At 41.2% G+C, this 12,033-nt stretch overlaps 1 protein-coding gene across 5 annotated transcripts in view; it reads left to right on the top strand.

The window, feature by feature from the left end:
* RALBP1 (ralA binding protein 1) overlaps positions 1-11,746 on the top strand; it is a 57,243-nt gene extending 45,497 nt beyond the window's left edge. For all 5 annotated transcript variants that reach the window (XM_026005950.2, XM_026005949.2, XM_072734879.1 and 2 more), the window contains exons 7-10: positions 2,757-2,864; positions 8,735-8,856; positions 9,302-9,425; positions 9,857-11,746. In XM_026005950.2, coding sequence (XP_025861735.1) covers positions 2,757-2,864; positions 8,735-8,856; positions 9,302-9,425; positions 9,857-10,096 — 594 coding nt within the window. In that variant the 3' untranslated portion in view covers positions 10,097-11,746. The remainder of the gene's footprint in view (positions 1-2,756; positions 2,865-8,734; positions 8,857-9,301; positions 9,426-9,856) is intronic.
* Positions 11,747-12,033: the final 287 nt, after the last annotated feature.

Genomic DNA, 12,033 nt, shown 5'->3' with positions numbered 1-12,033 from the left:
TTTTTGAAAATAACAAGCTCCTCTAAAATTTATGTGGAAATACAAATGATCTAAATGATTGTGGAAAAAGAACAACATTGGAGGATTCACATACCTGATTTTAAGACTTACTATGAAGCTACAGTAACTAAGACGGTAGGTATTGGATAAAGGTAGACATATAGAATAGAAAGTTCAGAAATAGACCCCACTCATACATGGGCAGTTAGTTTTCAACAAAGCTGATAAGACGATTCATTGGGGGAAGGATTTTCTTTTCAACAAATGATGCTGGAACAACTGGATATCTGTATGCCAAAAAAGAATAACTAAAACAAAACCTTGACTCTTTCTATGTATCATACATAAAAATTAATTCAAGATGAACCATACATTAAGACGTTTAAAAAAAATTCCAGAAGAAAAACCTGAAAGTTCTTATTGACTTTGGCTTAGGCAGTGATTTCTTAAATAGGACACCATGGACTGTAAAAGAAAAATTTGTTAGATTACATTTCATCAGTGTGCTAAAAACATGCCCTTCAAAAGACACTGTTAATAAAATGAATATACAAGTCAGAGGCTGTGACAAAATATTTGCAAAAACACATACCTGATAAAAGATTTGAGTATGTAAAAAACTCTTAAGAAGAAGACAATTCAAGGTATTTTTTTTAGACAATTTTTAAAAGATGTTATCTATTTATGAGAGAGGCAGAGACATAGGCAGAGGGAGAAGCAGGCTCCCTGTGTGAAACCTGATGCTGGACTTGATCCTGGGACCCCAGGATCACGCCCTGAGCTGAAGGCAGGTGCTCAACCACTGAGCCACCCAGGTATCCCGGAGTTTTATTTTTTTTTTTTTCTGAAGCAGATGTAGGTTCACAGCAAAATTGGAAGGTACAGAGATATCCTGTATAAACTCTGCTCTCCCATCACAGTACAGTACATTTATTGCAATAACGATTCAGTTTTAAAAAGGCAAAAAAGGGGGGATCCCTGGGTGGCGCAGCGGTTTAGCGCCTGCCTTTGGCCCAGGGCGCGATCCTGGAGACCCGGGATCGAGTCCCACGTCCGGCTCCCGGTGCATGGAGCCTGCTTCTCCCTCTGCCTATGTCTCTGCCTCTCTCTCTCTCTCTCTCTCTCTGTGTGTGTGTGACTATCATAAATAAATAAAAATAAAAAAAAAAGGCAAAAAAGTTGAATAGGCACTTTAACATGTACAGATGGCAGATAACATGCAAAGATGCTCAATATCATTAGTCATTAAAGAAATACAAATTGATGGGGGATCCCTAGGTGGCTCAGTGGTTTGGTGCCTGCCTTCGACCAGGCTCTCCAGGGCATGGTCCTGGAGTCCTGGGATCGAGTCCCGCATTGGGCTCCCTGCATGGAGCCTGCTTCTCCCTCTGCCTGTGTCTCTGCCTCTCTCTCTTTCTGTCTCTCATGAATAAATAAATACACTACACACCGATAAGAATGACTCAAATTAAAAATACCAGGTGTGGGGGTACCTGGGTATGAGCTAGCTCAGTTGGTTAAGCATCTAACTCTTGATTTTGGCTCAGGTCATGGTCTTGGCATCGTGAGATTGAGCCCTGCATTGGGCTCTGTGCGGAGCATCTAGCCTGCCTGGGATTCTCCCTCCCTCTGTCCCCCACACTCTCCCTCTCTAAAAAAAAAAGTAAAAATAAAAATACCAGGTGTTGACAAGAACATGGGGCAACTGGAAATCTCATTGTTGCCCTTGATAATGCAAAATGACAACAGTAATTTTGGAAAACAATCTGGCAGTTTCTTATAAAGTTAAACATATGGTTACCGTATGACAAAGCAGTCCCACTTTTAGGTATTTAAAAGAAGAAAGCATATATCCACATAAAGCAGATATGTATGAAATGTTTGTAACAGGTCTAGTTATAATAGCTCAGATCCAGGAAGGACCCAGGTGTCCCATCAACTGTGAATGGATGAACAAATTGGTGTACATTTGTACCACGGCATATTACTCAGCAAACTACTAATACAAACAACAAAATAGATGAATAGTAAAAGTATTATGCTACGTGAAAGAAGATTTTTACTGGGTGCTTGGGTGGCTCAGTTGGTTAAGCATCTGCCTTTGGCTCAGGTCATGATCTCAGAGTCCTGAGATTGATCCCCATATCTGGCTCCCTGCTTGGCGGGGAGTCTGGTTTTCCCTTTGCCCCTCCTTTGCTCATACTCTCTTTCTCCTTTCTCAAATAAATAAGTAAAATCTTTTAAAAAATATTTCTTACTGATTGATTCAATCTATATGAAACTTAAGAGTCAAAACTATAGGAATAGAAAATAGGTCAGTGGTTGCCAGGGATCAGCAAATGGTGAAGGAACCCAACGGTACTTTGGTGAGGGAAACGTGTCATGTTTGTGGTGGTGGTTACTCGACTGTATTCATTTGTCAGAATTAATTGAATTGTATACTTAAAGTGGACACCCTCCAAAAAAAAGAAAGTATCACAGAAAGTAATTTTATATGGATGGGTTTAGAAATGATGAGCACAGTAACTAATCAGAATTGAACATTTTTCATGGTGCAGCCACAAACTAAGATCCATATTTTATTTTCCAAGCCCAGTTAACAAATGCTCATCTATCCAGATAGTTCATCTGACTGTTACTGTTACTTTTTCAATTCTAGGAAATGAAAAGGAAACGTCTAAATGGTGATGGTGTGAAATTGTTGAATATGTGTTATATTTGGGCTGACCAGTGCTTTTTCATTTCTTTCTTGACAGGAGTGTGAAACAAAGATTGCACAAGAGATCGCCAGTCTTTCAAAAGAGGATGTTTCCAAAGAAGAAATGAATGAAAATGAAGAAGTTATAAATATTCTCCTTGCTCAGGTAAGCTAAACTTTTTTCTCTATATTACAAGATCCTTTTTTAAAAATAAAAATTTTACAAATTTAAAGTGTACAGCATGGTGATTTGAAATGATTACTACAGTGAAACTAATAAACAGTCTCCTCATCTAGTTACCTTTTTCTTTTGTGATGGGAACACCTGAAATCCATTCTCGTAGTGTATTTCTAGTATTCAGTACAGTATTATCAACCATAGTCATCATGCCTGTAATTCTAGATCTCTAGACTTTTTCATCCTTTGTAATTGCAACTTTGTATCTTTTGACCAACATCTCCCCATTTTCCCTATCCCCCCTCCTCTCTGGTAACCACTATTCTGCTCTGTACTTCTTTGAGTTCTACTTTTTTTTTTTTTTTTAAGATTCTACCTAGAAGTGAGATCATACACTGTCTTTCTCTGGCTTATTTCACTTTGTGTAATGTCCTCTAGGTTTATCCGTGTTGCCATACATGGCAATATTTTCTTCTTTCTCATGGCTGAATAATACTCCTGTGTATGTGTGTGTTTATACACACCCCACATCTTCTTTATCCATTCATGCATTGACCATTGGGTTGTTTTCATATTTTGACTATTGTGAATAATGCTCCAGTAAACATGGCAGTGCAGGTATCTCTTCAGTATCCTTTTCATTTCCTTTGGGTATATACCCAGAGGTGGAATTGCTGGATCATATGGTAGTTCTTTTTTTTCCCAAGATTTTCTTTACTTATTCATGAGAGACACGGAGAAAGAGGCAGAGACATAGGTGGAGGGAGAAGCAGGCTTCTTGCTGGGAGCCTGATGTAGGACTCGTTCCCCGGACCCGGGATCATGCCCTGAGCTGAAGGCACACACTCAACCACTGAGCCTCCCAGGTGTCCCTCATATGGTACTTCTATTTTTTGTTTTTTGAGGAACCTCCATTCTTTTTCCCATAATGGCTGTATATAGTTTGCATTCCCATCAGGAGTGTACAAGAAGTCTGTTTTCTCTACATCCTTGCTGGCAGTTGTTCTCTTTTGTGTTGTTGTTCTTTTTTTTTTTTTTTTTTATAATAGCGATCCTAACAGTTGTGAGGTAATATCTCATCATAGTTTTGATTTGCATTTTCCTGATAATTAGTGATGTTGGGCATCTTTTGATAGATCTGCTGGTCATTTGTAGGTCTTCTGTTTAGAAATGCCTATTCAAAAAAAAAAAAAAAATAGAAATGCCTATTCAGGGACACCTGGGTGGCTCAGCAGTTGGGCATCTGCCTTCGGCTCAGGGTGTGATCTTGGAGTCCTGGAATCGAGTTCCACCTTGGGTTCCCTGCACGGAGCCTGCTTCTCCCTCTGCCTCTCTCTGTGTGTCTCTCATGAATAAATAAATAAAATCTTAAAAAAAAAAAAAAAGAAAGAAAGAAAGAAAGAAAGAAAAGAAAAGAAGAGAAAAGAAAAGAAAAGAAAAAAGAAAGAAATGCCTATTCAGGTCCTTTGCTCATTTTTTAATTGGGTTGGTTGTTTTCAACCCATTGAATCAGTTGCATTCCTTTTATAGTTTGGATGTTAACTCTTCATCTGATGTGTGGTTTGCAAATATTTTCTTCCATTCTATGGATTGTCTCTTCACTCTGTTGACTTCTTCCTTTGCTGTACAGAAGCTTTTTAGTTTGATGCCATCCCATTTGTCTGTGTTTTGCTTTAGTTGCCTGCTTCTGGGGTCATATTTAAAATGAATGAATGAATGAATAAACAAAAATCAATCAATCAATCAATCAGTCAATCAATCATTGCCCAGACCAGTGTCAACAGACCTTTTCCATGAGTTTTCTTTTTCTAATAGTTGTGTGGTTTAAGGTCTTTTATTTAAATCTTTAACTCATTATAAGTTTATCTGTATATATAGAGTGAGTGAGATAAAGGTCCAGTTTTATTCTTTTGCATGTAGAAGACAAGTTTCCCTACACCATTTATTGAAAGGATGGTCCTTTCCCTATATGTGTTCTTGGCACCTTTGCAAAGATCAGTTGGCCATAAATGTGTGGATTTATTTTTGGGGACTTGTGCTCCACTCTAATGGTCTGTGTCTTTTTCTGCCAGTACCATACTGTTTTATTATAGCTTTTGAAATCAGTATACTTTGATATCAAGTAGTGTAATACCTCTAACTTTGTTCCTTTTGTTCAAGATTGCTTTGACTATTAGCAGTCTTTTTTGGTTCTGTATAAATTCTAAGATTGTTTTTCCTGTTTCTGTTGAAAGCACCATTGGAATTTTGAATCTTTAGCTCTTTTTGGGTAGTATGGACATTTTAACAATATTATTTCTTCTGATCCATAAACATGGGATATTTTTCCATTTATTTGTGTCTTCAGTATTTTTCATCAGTGTTTTAGTTTGAGTAGTTCTTTTACTTCTTTGGTTAAATTTACTCTTAAGTATTTTACTTTTTGATACTATTGTAAATGGAATTTTCTGAATTTTCAAATAGTTTGCTAGTGTATAAAAACACAACTGATTTTTCTATATTGATTTTTAGATGCTGCAATTTTACTGAATTGGTTTATTCTAACAGGTTTCTTGTTTTTTGTTGTTTTTGGTAGAGTCTTTAGGCTTTTCTATATATAAGATCAGGTCTGCAAACAGAAACAATTTTACTTCTTTCCAGTTTGGATACCTTTTATTTCTTTTCCTTGTCTAATTACTCTGGCTAGGACTTTTAGTACTGAATAGTGAATAGAAGTGGCATGATTGTCTTGTTCCTGATCTTAGAGGAAATGCCTTTAACCTTTAATTGTTAAGTATGATGTTACCTATGAGCCTTTTTAATAAAAGGCTATTTGATGTATGTTCCTTCTATACCCACTTTGTTAAGACTTTTTATCATGTAAGGAAAAATTAGAATTTTTTCAAATGCTTTTTTGCATCTATTGAGATGATCATAGGATTTTTATATTTCATTCTGTCAATGCGGTATATCACATTTATTGATTTGCATGTGTTGAACTATCCTTGCACTCCAGAGATAAAATTCCACTACATCATGTTATATGATCTTTTTAATGTGTTGTTGAATTTGGTTTGCTTGTATGTTGTTGAAGATTTTTACATCTGTGTTCATCAGAAATATTATCCTGTAATTTTCTTGCAGTATCTTTCTCTGGCTCTGGGGTGAGGGTAATGCTGGTCTTGTAGAATGAAGTTTGGCAGCATTTTAAAGTTTTCTTAGAAGAATTTGAAAAGGATTGGCATTACTATAAATGTTTGGCAGAATTCACTTGTGAAGCTAATTGGTCCTGGTTTTTGCTTGGTTAAGCGATTTTTGATGTACTGATTGAATCTTTGTACTGCTCTGTTCAGATTTTCCGTCTTCATGATTCAGTCTTGGTGTAGGTAGTAGGTTTCTAAGAACATATCCATTTCCTCTAGGTTATCCAGTTTGTTGGTGTATAAATGCTTATAGTAGTATCTTATAATGCTTTGTATTTCTGTCGTATCAATTATTATGTTTCCTTTTTCATTTATAGTTTTTTTTTTTAAGATTTTATTTATTCATGAGAGACAGGGAGAGAGAGGCAGGCAGAGGCACACAGGCAGAGGGAGAAGCAGGCTCCATGCAGGGAGCTCGACGTGGGACTTGATCCCGGGTCTCCAGGATCACTCCCTGGGCTAAAGGTGGCGCTAAACTGCTGAGCCACTGAGGCTGCCCAGATTTTATTTATTTATGAGAGGCACAGAGAGAGAGGGAGAGACATAGGCAGAGGGAGAAGCAGTCTCCATGCAGGGAGCCCGATGTGGGACTTGATCCCAGAACTCTGGGATCACGCCCTGGGCCAAAGGCAAACGCTCAGTGCTGAGCCACCCATGGATCCCTCTGTTTGTTTATTTTTGCTCTGCTCTGTATCATTTCCTCTCTTCTGCTAATTTTAAGTTTAATTTGTTCTTTTTCTAACACCTTGAAGTATAGAGATAGGTTGTTTCAGATATTTTTGTCTTTCCACTTTATTCATCCGTAGAAATTTGATTTCTTCTTTGACCCGTTGGTTGTTCAGAGTGTGTTGCAAGACTCTTAATGGTCATCATTTGTTAAATTTGAGAAGCTCAGCTACAGAGGTGTGAATTCTTTAAAGAAACTTATAAGCTGATTTAGCAGCCTTAGAGGAATCATCAGTCTTACCTGTATGTGGTGTTTGCTTAAGTGTTCAGCTGGAGAAAGAAACTACCTTCTACTGATTCTTACTAGACACTATTCCACATGCTTTACTTGACCTCATTTTATCCACATACAGGTTTGAGTATAGGTGTTTTCACTAACTTTAGATTAGTTGTACTTGTTCCATATTAATGAGATTGGACTTTAATAAAGATTTTAAAACATATTCTTTCTGACCACAGAGTTTGGGACCTTGAAATGTAACCATACAGATTTTATCTGATTGTTGTTACTGATAAAACCTGTTTAGATATTTTGATTTTTAATTTTTTATGAGTGCAAGTTGCTGGAATTGTTTTATTATTCACTCATTGATTTGATAAATGGCTCTTGAATATCTACTGTATTCCAAGCATAGAGCTGAAGATGAATTCCTTTCTTTCTCTCAGCCTTACTATGTTCTGGAATTTCCTAGAGCTTAACCAGAAATGAATGAAGTTTTAGGGGCGCCTGGGTGGCTCAGCGGGTGAGCTGCTGCATGATCACGCAGTCTCTCCATCAAGTCCCACGTGGGACTCCCTGCAGGGAGCCTGCTTCTCCCTCTGCTTACGTCTCTGCTTCTCTCTCTGTGTGTCTCATGAATAAATAAAATCTTTTTTTTTTTTTTTTTTTTTTTTTTTAAAGAATGAAGTTCTAGGCTCTGACGGCAGAGTCTGCACTTCCAGAAATTCATGGATGTGGAATACCTAAAGCTGGACGAGTTCCAGTCCTTTTCTCACCTTGATTTGTCCAGCAGGGACACATAGCAGACAGGATCAAGTCCCAGATCATATCTATTTCAGTTTTGCAATCTGATATTCCTCGGCATATTAGCTTTACTAGGTGTACTGGGGTAAAGGGAACATCTGTGTTCAGAAACCCCTGGGGAAGAAACACTGCATATTCCCTCTCCAAGGGCTTGCTCGTGCCTGCCAGGTCTAGAACTTGACCAGGTCTTTCAGGTTCAATCACAGGATACCTGGAGTTGCCTCCAACTCCTCGTTTTCATAGCCATACATTTCTGTCTCTGAAAATCTGCTTTGGTTCTTTTCTATAGGTTGGAGGGGCTAGGTAGATGTTGGACAGAGAGGGTTTGTGTCCCCCCCCCTCCCTTTGGTGATCCAGTTTTAGAAATGCATAATCTGTGAAAGCAGAATATGTATTGTTTATTTACTATTTATCCCTGGGGATATGGGTTGAGGAGGGGAAAGGTTTTCTTCTGGGAACATCTTTACTAGATCTGCTTTAAGGTGATACTGACATCAGTTGTGTATCTCCTGGGTCCTTTTCCCAGTGGCACTGTCAGGGGCCATCTTGACCCTGAGACACTCCCTTTACTGAGAGGTGGGAAGACGTTCAGGGGGGACTGGGAGTCAAAAACACACACACTTGACCTTTGGCCCATTGTGATGGCCTCAGAGAGCCTTTGCAAAATGAGGGATTCCTGGTTGGCATTTTATGTCTTGAGAAAAATCTAGACATTCCTCCCAAGTAACTTAGTCTTATCTTTTCTCAGAGAACCTTTTCTTCACACTAAGGAAACAGGAGACAGGCTTTGCTGTACAAGCTTTCCCATAACTTGTGTTATGTATGTATGGGGCTAAAGGATTCAAGGGAACATAGGGGACCCCAGAAAAGTGACATTTCTTAGACTCATACTCTCAAAGGTGTTCATCCAGTAACTGTTATTTCAGGAGAATGAGATCCTGACTGAACAGGAAGAGCTTCTAGCCATGGAGCAGTTTCTGCGCCGTCAGATTGCCTCAGAAAAAGAAGAGATTGAACGCCTCAGAGCTGAGATTGCTGAAATTCAGAGGTAAAGGAAAGCAGAAGGTTTTGAGTTTGCAAGAATGTTTACTGAAATATAAACATAAAATTGTTTCAGCTCTCAGACTTTCATATGCAAGAACTAGGCATCTGAATCAGTCATCTTTAAGTTTCTTCTTTTCTCTCTTTTTTAAAAATCTATTTATTTGAGAGAGTGTGTGCATGCAGTTGCAGGGGGGACAGAATCCGAAGCAGACTGTCTGCTGAGCACAGAGCCCTTGGGCTCCATCCCATGACCCCAAGCTCATGACCTGAGCTGAAACCAAGAGTCAGAAGCTCACTCGACTGAGCCACCCAGGTGGCCCTGAGTTTCTTCTTAAGTCTTAAGAATGGTGCTGTATTAAGCAAATTCAAGGAAACCTGGTGAATCTAAAGGAAGGGTGGGGAGGGAGCAGCATTCCTTCCTCTGATCACTGGTCCTTTTCTCTTGGTAGCCGTCAGCAGCATGGCCGCAGTGAGACCGAGGAGTACTCCTCCGACAGTGAGAGTGAGAGTGAGGATGAAGAGGAGCTGCAGATCATCCTGGAGGACTTACAGAGGCAGAATGAAGAGCTAGAAGTAAGCACCAGCTTCCAGAAACTCCTAGAGGCCACCTCTTCCCCTTGGAAGTGGTCTTCCTTTCCTTGGGAAACAGTGAGGCAGCTGAGTAGAGAGGAATTTAGGGGACCTCTCCCCAGAGAACAGATTCCTGTGTAGGATGCCCCCACTAGCCGTTCTCTGTTCCTGAATCATTGTCATCTTGACCTTCTTTTTTTTTTTTTAAATTTTTATTTATTTATGATAGTCACACACACACAGAGAGAGAGAGAGAGGCAGAGACACAGGCAGAGGGAGAAGCAGGCTCCATGCACCGGGAGCCCGACGTGGGATTCGATCCCAGGTCTCCAGGATCGCGCCCTGGGCCAAAGGCAGGCGCTAAACCGCTGCGCCACCCAGGGATCCCTCATCTTGACCTTCTTAAGTGACAGCTGTTCTCGTCACCCCTCCAGATAAAGAACAATCACTTGAATCAGGCGGTTCACGAGGAGCGGGAGGCCATCATCGAACTGCGGGTACAGCTCCGCCTGTTGCAGCTGCAGCGAGCCAGGCCCGAGCCGCAGGGACAGGACGACGACGAGCCGCCCAGAGATGGCGCCCTGGAGGTGAAGGCAGCTAAGGAGCAGCCGAAGGCAGGCAAGGAGCAGGCCAAGCCGTCACCAAGCAGAGACAGGAAGGAGACACCCATCTGAGCGGCCCGAGCGTCACGGAACCTCCAGACCCGACGAGACCTGTGCATCTTACTGTAATCCCGAGAGTCAGAGTGCACAACTCTCCGCTGTACATTCTGTAAAGATGTCTTTCCTTCTCAGACTCTTCCTTCTCTCACACGTATGACTTCTCCGCGTCAGGCTCAGGTTACACAGGAGGACAGAGCAGTGCACGCATTGTGGGCTTGTAGGGGACAGATGAGATTTCCAGATAGTGTCAGCTTATTTGAAGATTAATTTGTTAACTAAAACTATTTTAACCCTTGAGTGGCTTCTTTTTAAACCAAAAATTGTCTTTCTTTGCTTTTTTATTATAGCAGAATCAGGATCTCTTTCTCTCGTTCGGGGTGGGGGTGGGGGAGAGCCAAACAAGGTAAATACTGTTTCCGCCTTGTGGATTGCCCCATAGCCTCACCGTCCGGGATCTCTGCTTACTAGTCACTCCTGCTTGTGCCTTTTACACCTTTCCGGTGCAGATTATATAATGGGGAGCTGCCTCATATTTCCTGACTGGCCACAATGGCTCTTATGGAGGTTACCTTTACCCACCCTGTCACCCTCTCCTCTGACAGTCCTAAACCACAGTCCATGGGCCTGAGTCACGGGATGGCCCAGCCAGTCACAGACAGAACTGCCAGGGGAGCCTGCCTGCCCGCCCCAGGCAGCGTGGCTCGCGTGGCCGCCGCCTCCTGCCGGCTCCTCGCTGCTGGTGATCAGCGCGTGCTTTTCACTGGGTCGGTCGAAGGTAGCTGCCTGACCTAAGACGTCCATGCAGAGGATCTGTTGCTTAACCCAGAAATCTGTCTGACTGACCTGCCATTAAACACAGAAGGACGTAGATTGCTTGCTTGGGCTAGAATGTAAAAGTCTCTTTGCCTGAATAAGCCATATATGCTCTTAAACACAAGTCTTCAGTTCCCTGTATCATCTCCGCGAACCTGCTGATGGACTCCCGATTGACGAGATTGAGCAATAGAAAAACACTTTCCCTTTAAGTGATAGCTGTGATCCCTGACCCCGTTCTCTTGCTTCTGCAGCTTGTCTGGTGACTGAGGCATCTGGGAGGTCAGCTCTCAGGCACCTGGGATCGGTCACCCTGTCTTGAGTAAACGGCACCCATGAGGTAGGTGAGCTCTCATGGCTGTGAAGACATACCCCACACACTCAAGGTGATGGAAACAAACCCCCACGAGGGCTCTGTCCTCTCCTAGTTACTATTTATTTTCAGCACCTGTTTGATGCGGTTTTTTTATTCTCTACCTATTGCACTGTTGTGACTTGTTGGCCATTGTTTGATTTTTGTACGAGAAAAAGCTTTGTTATAGAAATCAGCATACTATTTTTTTAAATCTGGAGAGAAGATATTATGGTGACTGCAGATATGGTCAGGTGTCAAATATAAACGTATAAAAGCCTTCTTGCTGTCCTGTCGGTCATATTACATTCATTTCATATTTGCTGGCAATATTGAAGGTTTCTTTTTTGTTTGTGTAAACTCTTAATTTCTATCAAGGTGTCATGGATTTTTAAAATTAGTATTTCATTACAGTTGTCTCAGCATTGGTTAACTAATTTTTGCCAGGACCATTATTGATCAAGCAAATAAATTCAACAGCCATTTGAGGAAAAAAACAGCAGTGTCTTTTTTGTACACATTCTCTCTTTGTAGGAGTTAGGGCCCCACAGCTGGCAAGGAGTTGGTGGGCTACCTTCTTGAAGGTCCAAGCATATACTAACCTTTGGTTTAACTCGCTGCCTGCTGCTCACTTGGACCGGATGCCCCTTGCCCATTGCTAGGGTTCGCTGTGCTCCGAGTGGGTGCCGGCTGCTGACCAGGATGGGGGCTGTGGTTGGCTCTGCGAGCGACGTTCTGCCTACAGCGGAAAGTGCCCTTTGAAACCATGTACGGGGCAGTCAGT

Source organism: Vulpes vulpes, chromosome 13 (assembly GCF_048418805.1).
Source record: "Vulpes vulpes isolate BD-2025 chromosome 13, VulVul3, whole genome shotgun sequence".
Taxonomy (NCBI): domain Eukaryota; kingdom Metazoa; phylum Chordata; class Mammalia; order Carnivora; family Canidae; genus Vulpes; species Vulpes vulpes.
This window is presented reverse-complemented; position numbering and strand designations above follow the sequence as displayed.